The sequence below is a fragment of the Chrysemys picta genome, chromosome 10 (genome assembly GCF_011386835.1).
Source record: "Chrysemys picta bellii isolate R12L10 chromosome 10, ASM1138683v2, whole genome shotgun sequence".
Lineage (NCBI taxonomy): Eukaryota > Metazoa > Chordata > Testudines > Emydidae > Chrysemys > Chrysemys picta.
Genome location: NC_088800.1, coordinates 7,396,905 through 7,422,006, shown reverse-complemented (window position 1 = coordinate 7,422,006; position 25,102 = coordinate 7,396,905). Strand labels below are relative to the sequence as shown.

General features: G+C 44.9%; 1 protein-coding gene across 2 annotated transcripts in view; it reads right to left on the bottom strand.

The window, feature by feature from the left end:
* Positions 1 to 25,102, bottom strand: part of PCSK6 (proprotein convertase subtilisin/kexin type 6) — a 117,323-nt gene that overhangs the window by 77,135 nt on the left and 15,086 nt on the right. Inside the window, exons 2-5 of one of the 2 annotated variants that reach the window (XM_008165479.4) lie at positions 22,645 to 22,749; positions 3,785 to 3,895; positions 2,781 to 2,924; positions 764 to 840 (exon numbers count right to left, since the gene is read on the bottom strand). In XM_008165479.4, coding sequence (XP_008163701.2) covers positions 764 to 840; positions 2,781 to 2,924; positions 3,785 to 3,895; positions 22,645 to 22,749 — 437 coding nt within the window. The remainder of the gene's footprint in view (positions 1 to 763; positions 841 to 2,780; positions 2,925 to 3,784; positions 3,896 to 22,644; positions 22,750 to 25,102) is intronic. The other variant, XM_065559206.1, reaches the window with a different exon arrangement.

Below are 25,102 nucleotides of genomic sequence, written 5' to 3'. Positions count from 1 at the left end.
GGCCCCTTGGGAAGGAGGAGATGGGTTGGGCCTAGTTTAAAACTGGGGTAAACTACCAGGGGAAAGACACCATTGAGTTCTGTTTGTGACAGACTTTGCTGCCAGCCAGAGCGGAACTGGTGAAGGGTGGATCGAAGGGACCAGGGAGAACAGCAGCACAAGCCCCAGAAGGAGGGCTGTGGGGTTCCCTTCATCAAGAAGGAAAGGTTTAGGCCTGGGGGGGCCACTGGAGATAGGGTGACCAGACAGCAAGTGTGAAAAATCGGGGCGGGGATGGGGGGGTAATAGGCGCCTATAGCAGAAAAAGCCCCAAAATATCGGGACTGTCCCTATTTTACAGGGACATCTGGTCACCCTAACTGGAGACCATGTGCAAGATGAAATAAGCTAGACCCCAACTCAAGTAATTCTACTTTTAAATATTCATAGCCTACTAAAATGATTTACAGAGTGTCACTGTTGTGTCACATTTATCATGTCGGACGGTAGTGCACATATTGGTTTAATGGATGACGCACAGGACTGGGAACCAGGAACTCCTGAGTTCTAATCCTACCTCTGACCAGTACCTTTGCAGGAGTCACCCTCTCTTGTCTCACCTTCCCCATCTATGCAATCCCAATAATACTAATGCTTCCTGTACTATTAACCCGCCCTTCTGGGAGGAAGCAACTGTAAGAATTAGGCGTTTAAATATTGGTGAAGTGCTTGGCAAGTACCACACAATTTAAGGGCTAGGTGCATTATAAGGAATGCAACATACTTATTCTCGTTGCTGGCATCGTAGCGTGGACTTGGATCACAGTCATTGTCATTGACATCATAGCTTGCCTGAGGATCCTAAAAACATTTCACTTTGGTTAGCGAGCACAGACCGGACCTAAAGCCCACTTAGAGAAACAAGGAATTAACACAGCAAGTGTACCAGGAAGAGATCACCCAAGCAAGGCATGGCTCCCCTTGGAATTTGCATTTAATAAGCAACCATAACATTAACTTGGGAAGACGTTGCTGCTTTGGAGGGGAGAAGTAAGGTAAATGGAGCTGCACTCGTTGCTGGGATCTGATAGACAGAGACATCTCATCGTTCAGCGGTAGTTCAGGCATAACTGGGATGCCAGGCTCATTCATTGCAGAATGCCCTTTCCCTCAGGTTATAAGCTTTGTCTCACCACTGACAAGAAAGTGGTTCAATATTTTCTGCTTTTCCAATTATGCCCTTCCGGGAGGCTATAAAGTGTTCACTCTACAAATAAAATGAAATGCTTAAATGAAAAGCCTGTGAGCCGGGTAAGATGCTACATTAGCACTAATCGAGCACTCCAGGGGCTGGGGCCGGGGAGATGACCTATGCAATAACCTGGCCCTTCTAATTTAATTCTCAAGTATTTGCTTAAGACTAACAAAGGCTATTGGCATTCATTATTAAACCCAGCATACGCCTCAGACTGGGAGCCGGAGGTTGCAAGCCCGGAGGAGAAACAGCTTAAAAGGGCTCACTGAACTTTACAAGGAACTTCTTTTTCCTTAGTGTTCAATTGCGTGTGAGCCAATGGAACATGCCTGTGCGTTTGCTGGGTGTGGGCCCTTCTTTATATTATTTTTAAGTGTTTAGAAAGCACCTGCCCAGGCTCTTTTACAGCTCTTCAAAATAAATTAAAGGGAGAATTAATCCATTAAAAACGACGAGCTTTGCACTGTGAGCTGAATCGTGCGGTCCATCGTTTTTCACTCATGAGAATTTGCCTGATAGGGAATGAGGGAAAATAGAGTAAGGACCCGGGATCTGACACTAAAATCATTAACGCTCAGGGCACACCCATAACAAAGACATTTCCAAGCTATTAAAGCAGCAAAAAGAAAAGGATCCTGGGTACAGAAGACTCAGATTGTCAGACATGGTCCCTGTCAGCATCTTACAGGCCTGTAGGAATGCTACACCATGTGCTGTTTTATGTATTAGAACATCGTCAACTGTTGCAGGAGAAACGTCAACCAGTGACTCTTGGCTTGACAGGTTAAAAGTGTTTCGGTTCCTGATTATAACCGAGAGAGGCATTCCACTCACACACCTGTGTCATCCAAATACTGAGCTAGCAGTGAGTCAGCAGGGACTGGCACGTCAGGGTCTTCACCGTAAAATGGGGATCAGGTGAGAACCAGGAGAACTGTACTAAATGTATTGCCTCCATCCAGTATGTGTCATGATCAGGCTAGAGAGGAATGTGATACAGTCCATGTTGCCAAGATGGAATGCAATCCAAAGCCCATCAGGTTCCTAGTGAGGATTTGGGCGTCGGGTGTTTGGCAATCAGGATCTTTCAGTTAAAAAGTCAGCCTGACTCAGGTACTAGACTTCCCAGGGCCAGGAAAGAGATTAGCTATGGAAAGTCTTATGTTTTGCTTGATCTCTTTTCAAACTCGGCTAGGCAAAGCGATTTACATCATCTTTGTCTTTGGCCACAGGATGCCTGATTTTACTCTACAGGAGATTGACGAAGGTTTAAAAATATCCCACCACCATCTCCTAGTCAGCTGGCCAATGGGAATGGAGTATCCAAACGTGTTTCAAATCTGAAGTTTTGCTTTTTTTCCAATCTTTATGTGTATTCTGTTGATGACTGATCTTAAGTTCTTCAGAAACAAATTTACTGGGGGAAAAAAGTCTCTGCTCCCATTTTCCTTGAAAAACGATCATATTTTCCCATCATATTTTCCATTTGACATGCCAGTCTAAACGGTTACAGAGAAGCGGCAAACAATTTTTTTTTTTTACTTACATAGTTTTGTATGAGATCGGGATGACTTGTCTCTATGCCATCATCAAGAATGGTCACCACCACATTTTTGCCAGTATATCCTCTCTGCCAGGCTGCGGGAATATTCATTTCTGACCTGCAGTGATTGTTTTTATCTCCACAGTGCTGAGGGCAGAAATAGCAACGGGCAAATTATAAAAGTGCCAATGAGTTCAAAGCATCCCCAATTCAGCTGAAGAATGATACTGTGCAAACAAATCCAATAATCTGAAAATTCATTTACATTCCACAGTTTACCAAGCTATTTGTAAGGTTCTTTTAAATTTACATACTAGATCAAGAAATCCCCAAACAAGTTAATGAGGGAAACTGAAATCTTAATATTCTTTGGTTCTTCCACTTTGGGGATCTTCAACTTTGTATGAATATAAAGTAGCATTTCTATCAAACTCCTTTATTTTAAATGACTTTCCCTACCAACCGCAAATCAATGAACCAAAATAAAATGATCTTACTGCATACAGGTAGTTTCAGCCCTTAGAATTTTGTACCTGTGATAAAATGATCACGACGAAAGACAACTAATTACAATAAACAATAATACTCAGCTCTTCTATAATGCTTTCCATCAGCAGATCTCAAAGCACTTTACCAAGGAGGTCAGTATCATCATCATCATCCCCATGTTACAGATGGGGAAACTGAGGCACGGGGAAATAACTAACTTGCCAGCTGTCACCCAGCAGGTCAGTGGCAGAGCCAGGAAGAGAACCCAGGTCACCTAAGTCCCAGTCCAATGCTCAATCACTAGGCCACACTGCCTCTAAATACGAAATTCTTCTGCATCCTGGGATATATTAATACAGCTACAAAGCACATTCACTGACACAAACACAGAAGTCAATGGGCTACACTATCAAGAATAATGAAACTTTCAATTTTTTTAAAAAGTAACTTCGCTGTAAAATATCTCTACCATAGAAAAGTACCTGGCTAGCAATAAGAAGACTACTGAAGATACTCACCATATACCACATTTTAGACCACATTGGGTCATTGAAGTGAATCAAATGAGGGTCACCCCGGACATGTCTCTTAACTCGTCGTTTCACTTCCTGTTGCTGTAGCCACTTCACCTACAGAGATTTTAAATGACTGAATATGCAAATAAAGATATAACAAAAACACTGGCCACTCAAACATTGTCTATATAGTATAAATGAAAAATCCCAAGCAAACAAAACGACTTTTGAAACTGAAAGGCCTTGAACATTATATTCCTGACTCATTTCTAACCAGTCCGCGGATGGTTTTCCTCACCATGGAAAAATCTAGAGCAAATTTAGATTTTGCATAGGGCTATGTTCTATTCATGAAAGAAAACGAACTAAATCTGAAATTGAAGAAGTCAAATCTACCTCTCATCTTCTTTGTAGGCTGCTTTATCACATTTGAAAGTTTTAAAGTACTATCGATGGAATATGTAACGAGATAGTCTAATTAGATGTTCTGGATACAAGCAGAGCCAGTTACTGCAAGCTACTACTGACGTGGATGAGAGTTCGCAGGACTGGACCCACAATGGACTAATACTTGCATTTGACAACAGAATACATATGCACAATGCCAAAGCACAGCTAACAACAACAACAGTGCAGACTCCCGCAAATACCATCAGAGCCAGGCACATCCTGGCTTTCCCCACTCCAAGTGCCTGGATTCGTTTGAAGGCAAAGCCTTATGAAGCCAAACGATTTGTCATTCATAAGCAGAACACTTTGCCCAGGCTCTCAGAAAATGGGTTTGTGGTTTCTTTTTTTAATTTGAAGGGGAAAATATTAGCAGCATGTCACAGGGTGAGCTTGTGACTTTGTGGGGTTCAGGTCCCTGCCTGGTTTGTTTTCCTCTCGAGAGCAGGTGATTGGGAACAGACCTGAACTCAGCAGAGGCAGGACTCTGTGCTGGAGACTCTGTTGTAACTAGGGAAGGACTGGTGCTGACAGTGGCTTTCTCAGGGCCGCCGGGGGGGGGGGGGGGGAAGTGGGGCAATTTGCCCCAGGCCTCAGGCCCTGCAGGGGCCCCGCAAGCCCTGGCCCGGCGGCAGTCCAGGTCTTCGGCAGCATTTCGGTGGCGGGGGGCCCTTCAGTCACTCTGGGTCTTCGGCGGCATTTCGGTAGCAGGGGGCCCTTCAGTCACTCCGGGTCTTCGGTGGCATTTCGGTGGCGGGGGGCCCTTCAGTCACTCCAGGTCTTCGGCGGCATTTCGGCGGCGGGTCCTTCAGTGCCGCCGAAGACGTGGAGCGACTGAAGGGCCCCCCACCGCCAAAATGCCACTGAAGACCCAGACCGCCACCGGGTAAGTACAAGCACTGCAGCTCCCCCGCTTTGCCCCAGGTCCCCTGAATCCTCTGGGTGGCCCTGGGCTTTCTTCTGGGGAAAGCAGGGTCTGCCTCTGCCTGGGGGACCTAAGGGGAAGGGTTAAGCCTTTGGGAATGGAATGACTTGGGGAGAAGGGGCCCAGAAGGAAGTCCTGCCCACAGTGGAAGCCTGAGAATTTCCCATACAAGGGCTGAACCATCATTTCAATATTAAAAAGTGAGAGCCCAGGACAGATGGGTTTGTGTTGATTGTTATTGGGATGCATGTGAGACATTATCCAGCAAGGGGAAGGGCAGTGTGAAGGATAAGATATCCTCAGAGATAAGCTGCACCAGCACACAGGCATGTGCCCCTGAGAGAATGGTAGGACAGCACACCGCTCCATGGGTCATACATAAAGGTTTGGTCCCTAAAAACATTATTATCTATGGGCTGAGTCAGCAAAGAATTTAAGAATGTGCTTAAGCCCTATTGTAGGCAAAACACTTGGTTATGTGCTTAGTTGAAGGAGGACTAGTAAATTCTTCATTGGGGAAGTACTTAGATGATTTGCTGAACAGGTGCTTATTTTTCTTTCTTGCTGGTGATATTTCATCTGTTCTGCAGAACTGGTTGTGACACTGGCAGACCAGGTGCCAGCTCATCTCAAAGCCCCAGGCCAATTCACTTGTGCACTAGTATAGATCAAGGTGATTGTATTTGGTGTTTAAACTTCACAAAAAACTAATGGGATGTTACTTGCATTGTTTTCATTTATCTGTATCCCATTATAATGTAGTAGCAAACATTTACATTGTGTATACCCCTGTAACCAACTAACCCATCAAAGGAGAAAGAAGCCTTGTAGAATGCAAATGAAGAACCCTAACAGAAAAGAGCTCATTTCAAAGCAAGTGGCCTTTGTGTTGATGATTGAAGGTCAAAGACTCAAACGGCATTTTTCACTCTCCATCCTCAAAGGAAAAGCCCAATTGGGTAGTGACACTGTCGGCTTGTTTTCTGAAGTATGGAGTCAAGAAAAAATCCTTCATCTCTGGACTGTTTGGACTCTTACAGGGAAGTGCACCAGATGCACGGTGGAGATCCCCCGAGACAATCATGGTACCCCGAAACTGGCAGTTTAGTACATCACTGCCACCCTTTGGAATTACAAACTGTGACTCACCTGCGCATGTATTTTACTTGCTTTAACCTCTCCTTTCCTTAGCTAATAAACCTTTAGTTAGTAGAATTGGCTACCAGTATTGTCTATGGTGTAAGATCTAAGGTGCCAGTTGATCTGGGATAAGTGACTGGTCTCTTGGGACTGGAAGCAACCTAAATATGATGCGAGTTTTGGTGTAAGTAAACATTTTATTGCAAGGTCCAGTTTGTCGGGGTGGCAAGATAGACTGGACAGTCTAAGAGGACTGTCTGACTCCATGGTAAGACTGGTATAGTGATCCAGGAGTCCATACTTCTTACTGGCTTGGTGAAATCTAATTATAGAACACATCAGCAGCTTGGGGTGTCTGCCCTGTTTTCTGACAGTCTGCCCTGAAGTAGGCACTCACAGTCCTGAGCACTCCAGACCCCATGCATCTGACAAAGTGGGTATTCACCCACAAAAGCTTATGCTCCAATACATCTGTTAGTCTAAAAGGTGCCACAGGACTCTTTGTTGCTTTTTACAGATCCAGACTAACACAGCTACCCCTCTGATTCCAGACAGCGTGACACTGGCAAAGAAATAAGTAAGTATTGTGACAAAGTTCCTCCTCTATCTTGGTGGGTCCTGCGCTTATTGGCGGATTTTCTTGCCTCAGAGATTCACCATGTGGGTTGGGGAACAGGCCAGAGACCTTCCCCTCTGGGAGGGCCCACAATCTAGGTCAATTGGGAGTTTGGGGGGGAACCCGGGCCCGCCCTCTACTCCGGGTTCCAGCCCAGGGCCCTGTGGACTGCAGCTGTCTATAGTGCCTCTTGTAACAGCTGCACGACAGGTACAACTCCCTGGGCTACTTCCCCATGGCCTCCTCCAAACACCTTCCTTATTCTCACCACAGGACCTTCCTCCTGGTGTCTGATAACGCTTGTGCTCCTCAGTCCTCCAGCAGCACACCCTCTCACTCTCAGCTCCTTGCATCTCTTGCTCCCAGCTCCTCACACTCGCACCACAAACTGAAGTGAGCTCCTTTTAAAACCCAGGTGCCCTGATTAGCCTGCCTTAATTGATTCTAGAAGCTTCTTCTTAATTGGCTCCAGGTGTCCTAATTTGCCTGCCTGCCTTAACTGGTTCTAGCAGGTTCCTGATTACTCTAGTGCAGCCCCTGCTCTGGTCACTCAGGGAACAGAAAACTACTCATCCAGTGACCAGTATATTTGCCCTCTACCAGACTCCTGTACTCCACTGGTCTGGGTCTGTCACAGTATATATATCAAAAACACCCCTCAAAAAGTTCAAACACATTTCAAGCCACTTTGGGAGAGATACGGGCCACTCTCAAGTCAACAGCAAAACTCTCATCGACTTCAGTGGGACTGGAATTTCATCCTCTGTTCTTTAAAATGGATTTAAGGAAACCTGGCAGCCGGTCCTACAACTGACCAGAATAATTTTCAGTCTCCTTGCCATCAGGTTTATTTACGAGTTGCAGGACTAGAATATATGGTCCCAAAGACATAACACTGTCCAACGTTAGACAGTTTTAAACAAAGTTCGGGGGTTGGTATACACAGATTTCAACCTGCTTTGTGCCATGGCAAACACACCATTAAGAATCCTTTTCACCTTTTAATAAAGATACAGAAAAAGAAGGAAAAACAGTTCAAGTCTTTGAAATGAAAGCCTTACTTAATACTTGACATATGAACAACATCCCTTGTTCCCTTTAACTCAAGAGAGTCATTAGAAGGGGGGGGGGGGAAGCTTGTTTGACCATCTTTTAGGTGGTATCAAAAATAGTAATACCTGTCCTACTGGGGGAAAACAGAAGAAGTTAGCTGAGATGGGCAGGAGCTATTGTTAAAGTCTGTTAAAAGCCCAAACAAGACAAACACATGAGAGAGGAGTGAAAAGAACAGCAAAGATAGAAAATGCAGCTTCTGACGCTGGTGTAGACCTTCACTTGCCACCTCACTGCTGGAAAAACAGGCCCAGAACACAATCTTATTAACCACTCTTAAGACCTTGCAAACTTATACCAGCATCGGGCTGTGTAGGGCACTGCTTTTAGTTGCGCTTTTGGTCACAGGCTCTCTGCAGTGTTGCAAAATATCCAGTCTTGGCCAGCTAACCCAGACTTTTATCAGACGGAGGGCAAAGGAGGAGGACAGAAATGAGAACAAATAAAATTGGGAGGGGGGAAGGACACATGGGGGTGAGGGTAGATGGCAAAGTCTCACTCCCACATGGTGGTTGGGATTTAGTCAGAGACGGTGGAGGTGGTGATGTCGTCTAGGTTCCTCCCTTTGGCCCGATCTGATCTGGACATCTTTTAGGATATCTAGTAGTGTTATGGTGGATTCTGGAGTTCCAGGAGATAGTGGAGATGGCAGCCAAATTGGTAGAGCTCACTCCTTTCAGTCAGCAATCGTTGCCCTCTTCCATTCATGTCCTCCAATTTTCCTCGAAAAATCTTTTAAGGACCCCAAAAAGGAGTGATGGGTGGACTAGCCCATACCCTCATTATTTTGTCCACCACACTAAGGGTACGTCTTCACTACCCGCCGTATCGGCAGGTAGCAATCGATTTATCCAGGATCAATATATCGCGTCTTGTTAAGACGCGATATATCAATCCCCGAACGCGCTCACCATCAACTCCGGAATTCCACCAGAGCGAGCGGCGGTAGCTCAGTAGATGGGGGAGCCGCGGCCGTCAATCCCGCGCCGTGTGGACCCCAGGTAATTCGATCTAAGATACTTCGACTTCAGCTACGATATTCACGTAGCTGAAGTTGCGTATCTTAGATCGACCCTCCCTCTCCCAGTGTAGAGCAGCCCTAATTTTGGTTCACTAATTTCCATTCCACACTTTTCTTGTTTACCAGGCATGATCTGAACACAATACTTGAGTTATACCAGTCAGCCTTTTTGTTTGTATGAATTCAGTCTCTCTTTTGCACCTTTTTCCCCCATCAGCATTTGTTGGTCTAAGCTATTGTGGCATTTTATGAACTTTCACTCACTTTTCACAGTGGAGCTCACAGTTGTGATAACTGGGTCTACAGATTTACCCTAACAGTCCTAAAACAGCAGGGACATTGATTCTGCTTCTCTTCTTTCATCTGCTAGCCTTAAAATCATGTTGGCTTCATCTAAGCACACCATGTGCTCTCATAATACTTATTTAGTACTTCTTAAAATGCAGCTTTATCCAACGTCCACATTCAGACCATTCACATTAATAATCAAGCCATTGAATTCCCTCATCAAAATCTCTATCAACAGACCCTTAGTGTTGAAGGGGAGTGCTTTTGTATGCTCATATGAGCATGTTTTTCCATGTAAACCATGCACACTGGCCCCAAAGCCACACATACATATCCTGAAAAATATGTCCCACAAGCTTGACTCACTGAGACTTTGCTGATGAATTAAAAAGGGAGGGATTGTTTGCATGCCGTTATGGATGTAAGCCACATTTTCTCCAGACTCCATGCCCTGGTGGAAGTCACCATTCATCTTCCATAAACTGCAATTAATAAGTTAAACATGAAGGAGGTCATTGGTTGAGCAGGCTCAAAAGTGCTCGGATACTTTTTCCCTGAGCACTCTGCCATCTACCTAAAGTGAGCAGCTCTCTGCTTCCAAACGCAGGCATTTTTTATCATTACAGAGAATACTTCTCGGCGGAAGATCTCGGTTCACTTTTCAGGTCTAGTACTGTGACATCTCTTGGGGTTTTAGCGGTGGGTGACATTCCGCAAGATCACATGGTAAAGCGATTTTAGAAAGGCAAGGTTTGTCAAATGCCACTTTTAGCCTGAGTTAACACACAAGGAACTTCTTAGCTACCATATAAGGTGGCGGTTTTAAATACGTGTCATGCATTCCCTCTTTATTTCTTCTTCTTTTCATCCTTCTCCTGCTCTCTCATGCAAACACAGTCGTGTATACTTGCCCCCTAAAAGAATTCCTCTTTCTTTTCTTCATAGAGAAAAATGAAACTTATACCCATTGAAATCAAACAGAATGCTTTGAAATACACGCTTTCTTTCTTGCTTCAAACACAAGTAAACGTACCGGTATTTTGACATGTGTTGGAAGTTAGATGACTACAGCTGATAGAAGTTTTTAGTTCAAAATATTTTCTGATGAAAAACAGCTTTTCACTAAAATGGAAATTTGTGTGGGAATCTCCCTCTGACTTTTTGAGGTTTTCATTGAAAAAACAAAAACCTAAAAACGGTATTTATTATTATTTTACAGCTGAAAATGGAGAAGTTTTAGCTAGTTGGGCAAAAAAATTCAGTTAAATCAAAAAATTTTGCCTGATCAGCTAAAATTTTTATAACTTTGCTTGCCAAAAAGCAAACTTTTTTTTGTACATTTCCAGTTGTCCAGAACAATAATATCTGGGGTTTGGGTTTGATTCCTTTTTAAACAAAATTACAAAACATTTCATTAAAAAAAAATGGACAAAATGAAAACAATTCTCATTTTAATTGAAAATTTTCCACAGGGAAAACTTCCATACCAGCTCCGTAGAAGACGCTAGACTGTTCATTTACAGAGCGTTGCAACATTTACTGTGTGTTTGAAAGTATTTCACTTATAATTATTGGAAGTAAAAATCTATATTCAGACTGAACTGTTTTGTTGGACGTGACCAGTGCTAAAAGATGATACTGGCAAGTTAAGCCTCCAAATTTTGTGCTGTATTATCTAAAAATGGAGCGTGCTCGTCAGAGTGCTCGTTTGGTCACATTATGAATGAAAGGTCATAGATCTATAACACTAATTTCAGCATTCCCAGGAGCCAGGGTTATTAGCCATGTACATTGGGATACAATAGCTTATTTCCTGCTTTTCCAAGTGTCACTGATTTACACTAGTTTGCCAAATGTCAGTGCCAAGAGCCCTTACGCCACTGTCATAGAGCGCATCACTCACCGCCAGACTGGCGCCTCCTTCTGGTTGTTCTGGGGATTAGCTCAAGGCCAACGCCCCCATCCATGGTCTGCACCCCATCGCTCCTTCTCTGCAGTCCACCTGCAACCCCTCTCACAGCATCAGGAACCACAGCATCCTCTTCATGACTCAGCCCTTCAGCCGTGTCACTATCCACATTCCCCTCTTCCAGGGGAGCTTAGCTCCTGGTCCTGCCACTACTCTGGGTCCCAGCCCAGGGACCCTGTGGATTACAGCTTTCTGCTGCGACTCTACTATCGGTGCATTTCCCTGGGCCACTTCCTAGCAGCCACAGCACCCTTCTCAGTCACAGCAGCCCATCTGGAGCACCTTCTCTTCGCTCAGGGTTCCTGCCTGCACTGCTCTGTCCACGGTGCTACAGGGTTGCAGCCTACTCCAGACACAGTTCTCCCTCCTCAAACTCTAGGCAGCTACTGACTCCGCTCTGCCCTGAGGCTCTTCTTATATGGCCCTGATTGGCCATGCCTCACAGCCCCTCTCCTATTGGCTGCTTTTTGCACAGCTTCCTTAGGGCTCTGTTAACCTATAAATGCCTGTGACACGGCGTCTGCCCCACGCTGTCCAATAAGTGGTTAAGTAGGTTGTCATTTATTCTCACTTCTCTTACCTAGACCCTGATAATTTCTCACAAGAAAACCAGCAGCCTCATCTCCACTGCTCAGGAAAGATTTAATAGCAGAGCCTGGAGGCAGGACTCATCACTAAGGGAAGATCTTACTGCTTTTGGTAGAGTTACTACTACAGTACATTTACCGTACTCAGAGGCATGTGATCTGCATGTGAGAAACTACCTGGCTTAGTTCTGGTCCCAGCCCCAGCTGTGCGGCAGCTAACTCACCTGACAGTTCATCATAGATTCTGCTACTCTCTGATCCCAAAGACACAAGCTCCTTATACCTGTTTTTTTAAACTAAAGCTTAGCTACAGGAAACAAGTTATAAATTACTACATTTTTCAGAACCCTAAATGATCTGTCACTACCCCAAGTTTTTAAAAGTCCCACTCCAGCCCTCAGATTTCCTAGCTGGGTCTGTAGTCTCTATCTGTTGTTTCCAGGAGACAGCGGAGCGTTGAGATGCTCCACCTGCAAACAGGTTGTAGTGGGAAATTCTCCATTTGGGAGGAAAATATCCCAGGCTGCCTCCAAAAGCCCTTGGCCTGAATTCTGGCAATAAGTGCCTGTTGCCTGTTCTGTGTTGCAGCATTCAGATCTGGAGTTTCCCCTCCTCCACCTGCCAGTGCCTTTTCCCTCCTTAGTTTCGGCACTTTCGGTATTGGTTCTTGGTCTCTTGCACCTGAGGACGCAGCTATAACTGTGCCACCAGACCCTCGCCGATAGCCCTGTTACACACAGGACTGTCACAACACCAGCTTTTTAAAAGGGACTTTGACATCTAACTGTAAAGTGGATGCCAACATTCCCTCCCCACCCACCCCCAAATAAATGGACTGGTGCCTCCCTTTCCCATTGAATCTCTAGCAACTCTTGATGGATTTTGCACAGCTCTGATTCTTTAGTAGCTCAGTCTTTTGCTGCACCCCTGTATTTCTTCTCATCACTCATAATTCTAGGCCAGCTCCCAATACATGCTGTATCTGGGGCCTTCCCCAAGGCTTTAGCATCTTCCTACAAAAGTTGCTCCAGTTTAACTAAAGGCCTGTTTTTTTAACTGCCTGACTTAACTGGTTGTTAAATGGACACCCTTCATTCAATTTAAAACCTGGTTTGTATCAATTTAGTTGAGGTTGATTTAATCTAAATTGATATTAACTGGGTTGAACAAGGAGCAGCATCAGTTTAAACTGATTTAAGAACTGATTTTAGTTAAATTAGTGACAACTGTTGTGCTGAGTCAAGCCCTAACACCATAGATCACAAGCAAACCAGGAATCCGCCATAATGCCATCTGCTTCAATGGTAGTTTGTGTCATTTGACTAGATGAGGAGAGACTGAGATTGGCATAGTTAAGAGTTGTGGTCTTTTGTTAAATTTACATTGCATAGATACCTACTCACTGGAAAAAAAGTTTCCCCCAAATGAGAGCTGACCTTTAAAAAAAGGACATTAAATAAAGGCTGAATGGAATGTCCACAACAACATTCTAAAGTCCCTATTCTATGATGCAATCAGGTTCTGCTCAATTCTACTCCAGCTGTCTGTGCAAATTCTGACTCACAACACTGGGGGCGGAACAAAGGGAGGCTAAGACAATAGATCAGCAGACTGGACTTCCTGCAGGGAAACTGTAGTGTAGTGACAGATCATTACCATGGCCAATCCCAAAGGGACAGCTGGCCTCCTTGCAGATCGAGCCCCACCCAGACTGATCTCGAGGTAGGTTCTTAAGGTGGTCAAAGTGGATGTTCAGTCTAGGTCCATCACTGGTGATTGTACTGTGCCACCAAAGCTTTTGGGGACCATGTGATCGCTGACCGTGTAGCGGCATTCCTCGGTAAAGGTACTTCCGAATGCTTTGGTCTTCCATCCTAATAATCCGTTGGTACCAATAAAGCCACCAAACCCAAACCAGAGCTGATGGATGGGTTCAGGTACTAATATCCTCATTGCTGATCTTGTCCTGCCACTTAATATGGGGTGGTGACAAAGACAACAAGAGGCAGATACCACAGACCCAAACCATTCACAGTCATGGCGCTGCTAAAAGAGGAACAGGCTTTTCTACATTTAAAAAAATATACATTCAGATTGTATGTATTTTTAATAAATGTTAATTTAGCCACTTAAGGTATTTTTTTACAAAATCTGCATGTAGGATGCAAACTCCCTGCACAGCAAAAAAAAAAAAAAACAATATATTTGAATGGATATTCAGTGTTTAACACACAGTTCCAGGACAAACCAGATGGCCATAACATGTTTTCATCATAAACCAAAGGGAGGGGGAGAAATAAAGTGTTATTGCTTTTTATGTGGTGCATGCCTGCAGGCATCTAGACCTCGGCTGCTGTCCTCCTCTGCTGCTGTCTTTCCATTTTAAATACGTCTTATTATTGAACTTTCCGTCTCCAAACATTCATTGTGCTTGCCCACAGATGACAGCAAGCACTAATCTGTTGGTGTGTGCAAAAGACAGCCTCCCTCGCATTAAAAGCAATGCCCTTCCCCGTCTATTTAGTGTCCATGCTGACAGGCCAAGTCCAGCTCTTCCATACACAAGCCAAGGCCAGGAGTGAGAAGCCCTACATCTGTCAAATCAGAGTGTCCTCCAAATGATGTCCTGCAGTAGGGAGCGTGGTGTTGAAGTTTGCTCCTCAAGGATCAGGGAATGAGCCTGGCTCTCCTTCAAGTGTCCTTAGAGAGTCTACACTATCCCAGATGTGCTGTTTGTAGCACCTGCGCAACTCCCATAAGGCTGAAGAAGGCTGAGTGCAAAGTTACTAGACTCTCAAGCTTTTGGAATAGTTTTAGAATTAAACTCGATGATACTTTCGCCCAGTCATAAAGCTGAGTGCTTCAGAACATTTCCCTCAATTAAAAAAAAGTCCTTAAGAAATGTTTTAGACACAGCAGCCAGCACGGCATGTTTCTTATTCCATTAGCTCAAATTGTTCTGTGCTTTTAATCTGCCAACACTCTGAGCAGATAAAAGTGGACCTAACATTGATTTATTAAGGGTTAATGGTCAGACTGACCACCACAAAGAACTTCACTTGCTGAAAACAGGTTCTTTGGATTCCTGTGGAAGTGGAAGTCCTCGCCAAGTGAATACGATCCAGTTATTTAACAGAGTGACTTTGCAGACTAAGATTAATTTGATTTTTACATCCAGTAGCTGTAGCCAATACAAGTCCCAGATTAAAATTCAACTGCAGACAGATAAGTTTGCTTGGAGATGGCCAGTACTAGGAATTAGAACAATGACTTAAATCACAGTTTAAAGTTCCAGTCCCCTAAAATTATACACCTATAACTTTTCTTGAATTAATCTCATCTTTTGAAATCCCGAGACTCAAAAGGAGGACAGGGCACCTATCTAACTCACCACTCAGGGAAGATTAGCTTGGGTGAGAATTTCCCTCGAGGGAAAAAATGCAGCCAAAATTCCAAAGGGAGAGTACATGAGGAAATAGGAGTAGGGTACCGCAGCAAGAAGAGAACTGCAGTATCAGCCTTCAAGACAGATGGCAAGGGGAGTGCAGAGTACACAGACCTTATGTTAAAGTCTGTGCTCACCATGAAAGGCCTGATTTACAGAGGGTGGGTGCTCAGTGCTGTGTGTAAAATCAGGCCCCTTTAAAGAGCTGAGCGCTCAAGAATTAAGGGTTCAAAATCACTAGTCACCTTTGAAAATCTTGGCCTGTTTCTCAATCCTGTATCAGGGTACAGAGCCGCCCTACACTACAGCTCCAGTTCCACCAGGCAGACCTGGTCGCAGTGCAGTTCCATTTTGTAATATAGATGGATGCATCCAAGGGTTTCACATGGTGAGAATCCTGTCTACTGTCAGCAGCTAAATGAAAAGGTTAGGAAGTTCTTTTTCCTTTACAGCTCTGTTGGGCTGGCAGGTAAGTCAGCCACAGACCTTCTCTCTGGGGAGACATGTAGACCAGTGGTTCTCAGGCTGAGTTGGGACCCCAAAGTGGGTCACGACCCTGTTTTAATGGGGTCACCAGGGCTGGCTTAGACTTGCTGGGCCCAGGGGCTGAAGCCCAAGCCCCACTACCCAGGGCCAAAGCTGAAGCCTGAAGGCTTCAGCCCTGGGCAGCGGGGCTCAGGTTACAGGCCCCCTGCTTGGGTCTGAAAGCCTGTGGGCTTCAGCTTTGCCCTTCCCCGCCTGGGGCGGTGGAGCTCAGAGCTCAGGCTTTGGTCCCCCCTCCTGGGGTCATGTAGTAATTTTTGTTGCCAGGAGCGGGTCGCGATGCAATGAAGTTTGAGACCCCCAAGCCAGACTAAGGAATGAGCCGGAGGGGCAGATAGGGTGGGAAGGAACTAAAACTGTATGTCATCTGCCTGTTTATATTTATCTTGTCTATTTAGGTTGGAAGCTCTTTGGGGCAGGGACTGTCTTTTACTATGTGTCTGTACAGTGCCTAGCACACGGTGGCCCCAATCCTGACTGGGGCCAGTAGATATGTATGGCGGGGGAGGGGGCTGTTTTTTTTAAACCAGTAGCATTACAAAATGAAGCAGGGCTGTAACCATGTCAGGACCAGCTATTTCATAACTATCACAGGCGCAATTGTAGTAGAGCAGGATTTGAGATAGTTTCAACTTGATTTAATCCCAGTTTGAGCTAAGCATACAATTGTATATATTAAGCGAGTCCATGGCACTCCTCAGACCCTGTTACTCAAATATAGTTGAGTTGTATCCACACAGTTTCTCCCCCTCCAACCCCAACCCCCACCATAAAATCATGTCTGTCTACCCACTCCTACTGCACAACCTAAATGAGTTGGTAGCCGTGCATTCTGGACAGCTATCCCATAATGCCTCAGCAGGTGATAGAGTGCCCCGAGGACATGGATACAGAGCAGCAGCATGTAGCAGAATGCACTCAGATGCCCTACCAGACAGACAGCGGAGAGGAGAAACACTGGCCAACTCTGTTACAGCGCACGTCCACACTACAAAACAGTGCTACAACCTAGTTACCAGAAAGCACCCATCTGCCAGCCTAGGTCAATAGGAAGGGAGACCCAGGCTCAGCTGGCACAGTTACCAGCCATATCTTAACCCTGCTCTGTGTTGGCACAAAGCATGTTTAGGGCCAACCATGGCCCTCACCTGGTTCCAAACCTCATTAAAAGTTGGGAGTGCAGGCAGGTCTAAATCAGCTAGTGTGGACTGGGCCAAAAAGAGTGTTAACAATTGATACTGACCTACTTTGTAAAGTGCTTGAGTATTATTGGCACCACCCACATCCCAGTGATAGGCTTCGGGTGACCATTTTGACACAAAACTCAACAAGGGTGTGTTTACTGAAGGAAAGTCCCATCTACAGTGGGAACAGACCCACTGCTTAACTGGCTGTCAGCAACGGATGCCCCTGAACTAGTACTGAACACACTAACTGCTGGTATGGCTGGGACAAAGCCTGTGTTCAGTGTTAGTCAATACACTGCAGTAATGGACCAATTTCCTACTGTAGCAGAGGCCTAGAACAACTCTGACCAACCCTTTAGCTTGGCTGCTTCAGGCCTTGTCTTCACTGTGAAATAAAAAAGGATTTAACTCAAGTCAGATAACTCAGTACAATCCTAGGAATGAGAAGGCAGTTTGTAGTTCTCACATGAGTTAAAGCCTTTATCTTGAGTGACCTAACTTGAGTTAAGAACTCACCCTTTTCTGACATGACAACAAAGCCTCGGGCAGACATGTGATCTCCATTAACGCTTAGCCAATAAGGGTGGGGAAGGCCAGATTCCGACAACGACCCAGAACAGCCCTAAAGAAACATATTTGGGCTAAGAGATTTCAGTGAAGAAAGCCATCACCCAGGTAGTTACTGTGGTGAGAGAAGTTCTGGTTGCGTCATTTGTAATAACGATGAGAGGATTTCAAATTCCAACAACCATAAAGGCATTTTTATCCAATAGAGAATGTCTAGTGTCTACTCTAGCATCTTCCCTTCAAATCCCCCACCAACGGTAGCAGTGGTGGGAATACAACTGTAGACCAGCTGCTAGTCTATGCCAGCACTCCCACCGCGGCTGACTAAGGAAGGGAGCTGCAATGGTGCTAGCATGTGGGGAGGGTAGCATGGTCTAGAGAGGACACTGAACTGGGAGTCAGGAGACCAGAGCTCTACTCCCAGCTCTGCTCCTGACCTTCACTCAGTTGTTCCCACTTCCCCTCCTACTCTTTTTTGTCTTAAGATGGTAAGGTCTTTGGGGCAAGGACTGTTTCCTACTATGCCATAGCAAAGTGCCTAATACAATGGAGCCCCAGCCCCTGCAGGGACCTCAAGATGCTGCTGTCATGCAAATAACGGTGTAAATAAAACAGCTGAATGGAAGACAGAAAACAGATAAAACATCTGCAGATGACTGAATTCTTTAGTTCTTTAGGACTTCTGTGTTTGTTTCCATCTTTGCTATTCCATTCAAGCTGTTGCAAATTTTTCTGTTTGTTTCTGTATGCTTTGCAGTAATACAACTTCATAATATTTACCATTTTATGATGACTAATTATGCACCATTCAAACTGCCAACGCACTTCCAAATGATTTGCAAATGGATGGGAGAAAAAAACCCAAATTGATGGATCTTGAATTCAAGGTAATAACAAATGCCTGTAAACCTACGTTAATTTAACTGACTATTAATCAGTAGAGCTAGGTAAAGCAAATATTAATAGACTAAAAGCTAATTGATTTGGTTTGTACTAAACTAGGCTAATTTAGAAGGGAGGTATTTCAATTGCAGATCTGAATTCATAATATGTTCAGATGCCTGTATACATCCCCCAGGGCTATAAAGTTTAATTAGAACACTTGGAAACAATCAGCCAATTGTATTTTATTTCCAGCAATAGTTGGAATGTTCGGATTGTTTATTTTTCCTTTCTGTTGGCAACACTGTTTGTGACAACAGTCTATGTTTGAATGTTACCAATAGTGTGTTGGAGTTACATTTACATATTTAACTGTAAACCCCTTTTAATAGCAGTTTAACTAGTAATAGTGGGTCCTCCATGCAGGTCTTACAAGGAAATAGCAACCAACAATGTAATTTGTAATCCTGAGTCAACAGGAAAGTCTTAATAATAATGTAATACTTTGTCCATTAATATCTGTCACCTGAGGGTCTCAAAGAGTTTTACATAACTTAATGAAGACTTTCAATGTGCTAATGAAGTAGGTAAGCTTTGTAGCTATTTTACATATGTATAAACTGAGGCACAGAGAGGTTAAGTGACTTGCCAAGGCCGTAGAGCAAATCAAATCAATGGCACAGCTGGGAAAAGAGACCAAGAGTCCCAATTCTCTCTCCCCTGTACAACACAAAACAACATTCTCTCCCACACCTCACCTACAGGGCCTAAGAAGTGGAGTATATTGCTTCAGTAGCATCTCACCTCCAGCAGGCATGCTGGCTTTGCCACAGACACTCAACCTTTACAGGAAGGCCCAGTACATCATGGATACCAGTCTTTCTATAAAGATATATTATACCTTGATAACTGCTTCTAATTCCAATACTGAAAGACAATCCATCTTACTAAGATGAAGCTCAGTGCATGTGTTAGGGCTGTATCCCCACTTTGAACTTTAGGGTACAAATGTAGGGGCCTGCATGAAAACTTCTAAGCTTAACTACCAGCTTAGGTCTGGTCCGCTGCCACCATCCCAATGCTTCCTTTCCCTGGGAAGCCTTGAGAAACCTTTTACCAATTTCCTGGTGAATACAGATCCAACCCCCTTGGATTTTAAAACAAGGAAAAAATTAATTAGGTTCTTAAAAAGAAGGTTTTTAATTAAAGAAAAAGGTAAAAATCATCTCTGTAAAATCAGTATGGAAAATAACTTTACAGGGTAATCAAACTTAAAGAGCTCAGAGGACTCCCCTCTAGTCTTAGGTTCAAAGTACAGCAAACAAAGATAAACACTCTAGTAAAAGGTACATTTACAAGTTGAGAAAACAAAGTAAAACTAAGACGCCTTGCCTGGCTATTTACTTACAAGTTTGAAATAGGAGAGACTTGTTTAGAAAGATGTGGAGAACCTGGATTGATGTCTGGTCCCTCTCAGTCCCAAGAGCGAACGCACTCCCAAAACAAAGAGCACAAACAAAAGCCTTCCCCCCCCACCCCAAGATTTGAAAGTATCTTGTCCCCTTATTGGTCCTTTGGGTCAGATGCCAGCCAGGTTACCTGAGCTTCTTAACCCTTTACAGGGAAAGGATTTTGGAGTCTCTGGCCAGGAGGGATTTTATAGTACACAGGACAGCTGTTACCCTTCCCTTTATAGTTATGACACCCCCCCCAAATCACAGATAGTGTTGGACGTTCAGTTCCACACTATAGTTATGACAGCATGTATACAAATTAATGAAGTAAATAAGATGCATCGAACATACACATTTAACAGGTTTTCCCCTCTAAATGCAAGAGTAAAAATAGGTCATTTACACCAATCTGCCCTACCTTAGGCCAGATGTTCAGCCAATTTATATGGTCATAGCTCCATTGAAGTAAAAAGAGTTGTCCCTGTTTGAGAATCTGTCCCTCTGCTGTATAAACCAGCATAGCTTCAGTCCCAGAGGGCCTGCTCCAAAACCCATTGAAATCCGTAGGGAAACTCCCACTGACTTCAGTGCACTGTGGATCAGGACCTGAGTGATAACTCTTGCTTTTCACACTGGGTTTTGTCTGATGTCAGGTTTTAAAAAAACAAAACAAAACCAAAAAAAACCACATACCATTAAGTAGGGTTACCAGATAGCAACTGTGAAAAAACGGGATGGGGTGGGGGTAATAGGCGCCTATCTAAGAAAAAGTCCCCCAAAATGGGACTGTCCCTTTAAAAACAGGACATCTGGTCACCCTACCATTAAGCACCAACTGGGATCTGCCATTGCTCCCTTTAGCTTACTTGAAACAGAATACACTGTCCAGGAGCAGTCTTCTCATTCTGTGCTCAGAGCTGGAGTCCAGTGAGAAAGTTCCCACAAACTTCTGTCAACTCCAATACATACAGAAATCTTTGCTGGAGTATTAGATTTTTTTTTTAAGAATAGCATTAGATGTCTATTGTGAGCAACCATGTTTATTTCAGCTTTTAATACAATTAAAAAAAAAAACCCCATGAATTCTCTTTACATTTATGCACAGACTAATGCAAGGTTTATAAAAGTTGATAGGAGAAACGAATAGCATCAGGAAGTAAAAAATGTAACATTCCAACTACACCCCACGCACTGCCATAGATTTCATTTGTTCTGAATTTTTATTTTCTTGGACACTGACTTCTGGCAATTCAACTGTGATAAAAATCTCTTAGGCTGCTCTCGAACAGAGTAACGTATGCTTGTAGCCAAATATTTCATACATAGCAACCATTAAGACAGCAAATGTTATGACAACTAAGTCAACACCCACAGCATACAATGCAATTTCTGTATTGGAAAGTTTCCTTAACCGTTTTTAAATTTTTTTTCCTTGAGGCAGATGTTAATATTTAGTCATTTGTAAGTATTTTCAATCACTGATAAACATACCCTGCATGTCAAATGATTCACCAATTACAGAGCATGTGGTATCAAGGATAACATGCTGGATTTACAATACGTCTGTAATCACGCTCAATTGTATGCTGCAAATAAAGAAACCAGGCTCTTTAAGACAAACCAGTCAAATACAAGCTTCACATCAGAGCATACCAAAGATCTTGATCATCGAGCACCAAATAGTCCAAGGCCACTCATTGCGCTATATACACCATGGTACAGTTATATTTAGCTAGAATGAGAAATATATGACATAGTGTTTAGGCCTGGTGGCAGAACTCCCCCACATCCTCAGTGGAATCCGGCTTTTACAGAATGCTGCTTTTGTTTGCGTGTATAGTGGAGGGATTGAAGAGCAAATTTGAAAGAGACGGATTAAAAGAGGGTGATCGTTGAGAGTGTAGAGCATTTGCAATGTATTTAGCATGGGACAAAGACCGAGCACAAGGACAGTTTTGCAAACGTTCATGTTACTTCCACAAGTGTCTTACGGCACTAAATGCTAATCTGTACAGAGTGTCCTCAAGGCTGCAGGGCATGTGCCATAGAACCCCTTCTGATTCAGAGAACAGTCACACTGAGTTCTGGCAAGATGTTCACAGGTTTAAAGGTTCTTGCATAAGCGCCTCTGAAGTTTTTCATAATAAAAAACCCTACAAGGACATAATGCAGAGTGTAGCCATTTGTATGGAAACACACCCAACTGACCTAAGAAATACACAGACGAGGGTTTACACAATGTCACACACTCCAGCAGGTGGATAAGAAAGGGTGGAGAAGAGGGGCCCAGACAAGAGATGATCCATCCGGGCACTGATGGACTTGGGGCCATACCCTCTGGTTTTAGACCCAAAGGGGGATGCTCCTTACCCCAAGCCAGCCCAATACACACAAAAGGGAGAGGTCTCTAAAACAAACAATACACAATCAAGGGCCTGGACCTGGGATATTTTCGGAGGGGAGGGAAAGAAGCCATAAGGCATCCTTACCTCTCTGCAGCAGCTTGCCCAACAAACCTGAGGGACTCCCTATGACAAGGCCAACACTTGTTTCAGTGTTGCCTTGTGCTCGGGGCCTTGTACACCACCTCCCACCTCTGGGGTGAGAAAGGGAGGAGAGGGGAAGAGGATGCAGGAGACCATGGCAGCTTGGCTCCTGAGCGGGCAGTGGCGGCCATACCTTGGGATCCATCCGGAGGAAGTTGTGCCGGCCTCGACTGCTGAGCGTCGAGCGCCTTATCGTCCTGCTGTGGTGAAAGTGGTAATAGTTCTCCAAGTTCCCAATCTGTAGGGGGGGGGGGGGGGGAAGCAACATGCACAGTGAGTTAGGGAAAGAGAAATCTTCCACCTTTTCTTCTGACCTCCCATACCCAACAATCCCTGGCAGCCAGAGGGGCTGATTCGCGGACTTCCCCCACCTAGCCACAAAGAGAACCGCGTCACCCGGCTGAGACTCTGTACTGCTCTATGAAGCAGCTGAGCCCGCTCCCACTGCAGTCTCGGGCTCTGGAGGAAGCCACGCTGTCACTTTGCCATTGGTTTCTGTGGTAGCAGCATCGGGCCTATAATTAAGAATCCCGGAAGCTCAGAAATGGCAGTAACTCTAGCATGTCTTTAAAGAAGAAAAAAAAAAAACCCACACCAGACTCTCCCCAGAAAAGAATGGCAGAGGACACAACAAAGCAAAGCAAAGAGATGAGAGCAATGCACCAAAGCCGTTAATACTGCATCAGCCATCTATCCCCCTTGCAAAATAACAGTTCACACAGTCCTGACTTTACTAGAGAGAGCTACCAGCCGTCAGCAAGGAAGCCAGCTGGGTGATGCTATGGAAGGGGACAGGAGTTCCTGTAGAGCAGTAAGGGACCACCAGCTGCCATGTCAGGAATGAGCCTTCAAAGGCAGCTGCTAGGCCAAAGCCAGAAAACCGTGTCCAGATCGCCACGAAGCCGCAGCGCATATTGTGGCGAGGAGGGAAAAAGCTCACTCAGGAGCACGTTATAGTGACTGCACATGCTGCGCAATAGCCTGCTGCTTTGGCGTCTCTTGAAGGGGGCTAAGTGCTAGGGAATGGCAGATTCCCCCCTCCCCACCCTCCGGTCTTGTTTTAAAAACGTTAAACACCTTCCGTGACAAACAAAGACAGGGCTGGGCTCTAAGCCACAGGAAACAAGAATGGAGCGGGATGAGAGGAGGACAGGGAGGCATACAACTGCACCTTGTTAAAATAAAATTTAGCCTGGAAGTCTTTAAATTAAATTACCCCCCCCCCCTTTTAAAAATTAAAAGCAGTCATGCATATTGGCAGAGCCGCTAGAGAAAGCTGGCTTGGAAAGTGCCTGCACTGGACTAGGGTAGCAGTGTGATGGGGGGGGGAGGGTGCGGAGGAGACCAGGCCTTTGCTGGAGGCCTCAGTGTCCTGCCACACCTATCCCAGGAAAGGAGCAGTAGAGGAGTCCTCCAAGCAGCCAATCAGAGAGACTGCAGGAGAAGCAGCCAATCAGGGCCCAGGAGGACCATATAAAAGGAGCTGCAAAGCTAGAGACAGTCAGTTCCTTGCTGGAGCTAGAGGAGTGCAGTGGTGCTCCTGGCTGGCTAAAGGGAACTGCAGTACCCTGGACAGCTCAGTGCTGACAGGGACTGGGGGAGCAAGGAAGAGCTCCTGGCTGGCTGCTGGGTCTGAACTTAGATAAGCCCCAAGATAAGGGTGAAGCTTTGGCAAAGGCTGGGACCATGGGGAAGTAGCCCAGGGACTGAAAGCAGTGTAGGTAAAGGGACATGGTGGCACATGGCTGTTATTCCTAGGGTTCCTGGGCTGTGACTGGGAGTAGTAGAAGGGCCTGGGTCCCCTCCATAGAGTTTATCGCTTGCTGATCCCAGATTCTAATCCTGACTCTGCTTTGCTGGCTATGGGCCAGTTACATACATGCTTAACATATTAGCATGCAAGTAGTCCCACTGAAATCAAAGTGGGTTAGGCCCATTTAAGTCAGTGTCACTAACTCACATGCATACAGGATTAAGGACTTTACTGCTGCATCACTGTCTTTCACTGTGAACTTGGACCACTGACATCACCTGGCCCCTAAGGCCAGGTCTACACTAGACACTTTCTCCGGTACAGTTAGGGAGAGGATTTATTTTTTGGCAATGTTTCTATACCAGCAAAAGACCTAGTATAGATGTTGTTCAACTAATATAAAGGTGCTTTTGCCAGTATGGCTTATATTGCTCAGGGAGCCAGAATAACCTATAGGGTATATACTAGGGATTGGCAACCTTTGGCACGCAACCCGCCAGGATAAGCACCCTGGCGAGCCGGGCCGGTTTGTTTACTTGCCACGTCCGCAGGTTCGGTCGATCGCAGCTCCCACTGGTATCTGCTCAAAGCATTTGGCCACAGCTGTGATAGCTCTTGCCTTAGCCCCAGCCTTGCCTCACTCTAGCTAACCTGGTCCAGACTCAGCTCCAATCCCTAACATCAGCTCTGACTCTGACCCTCGGCTCCAGTTTCAGAGTTTCGCCTCCGGCTGTGGCACCCAGCCTCTGACTAGGTCTGACCCTGGGCTCCTATTACTGGCTACCAACTTTGGCTCCAAACCACTAGGCATGACTCTGGTTTCAATCCCTAGGCACAA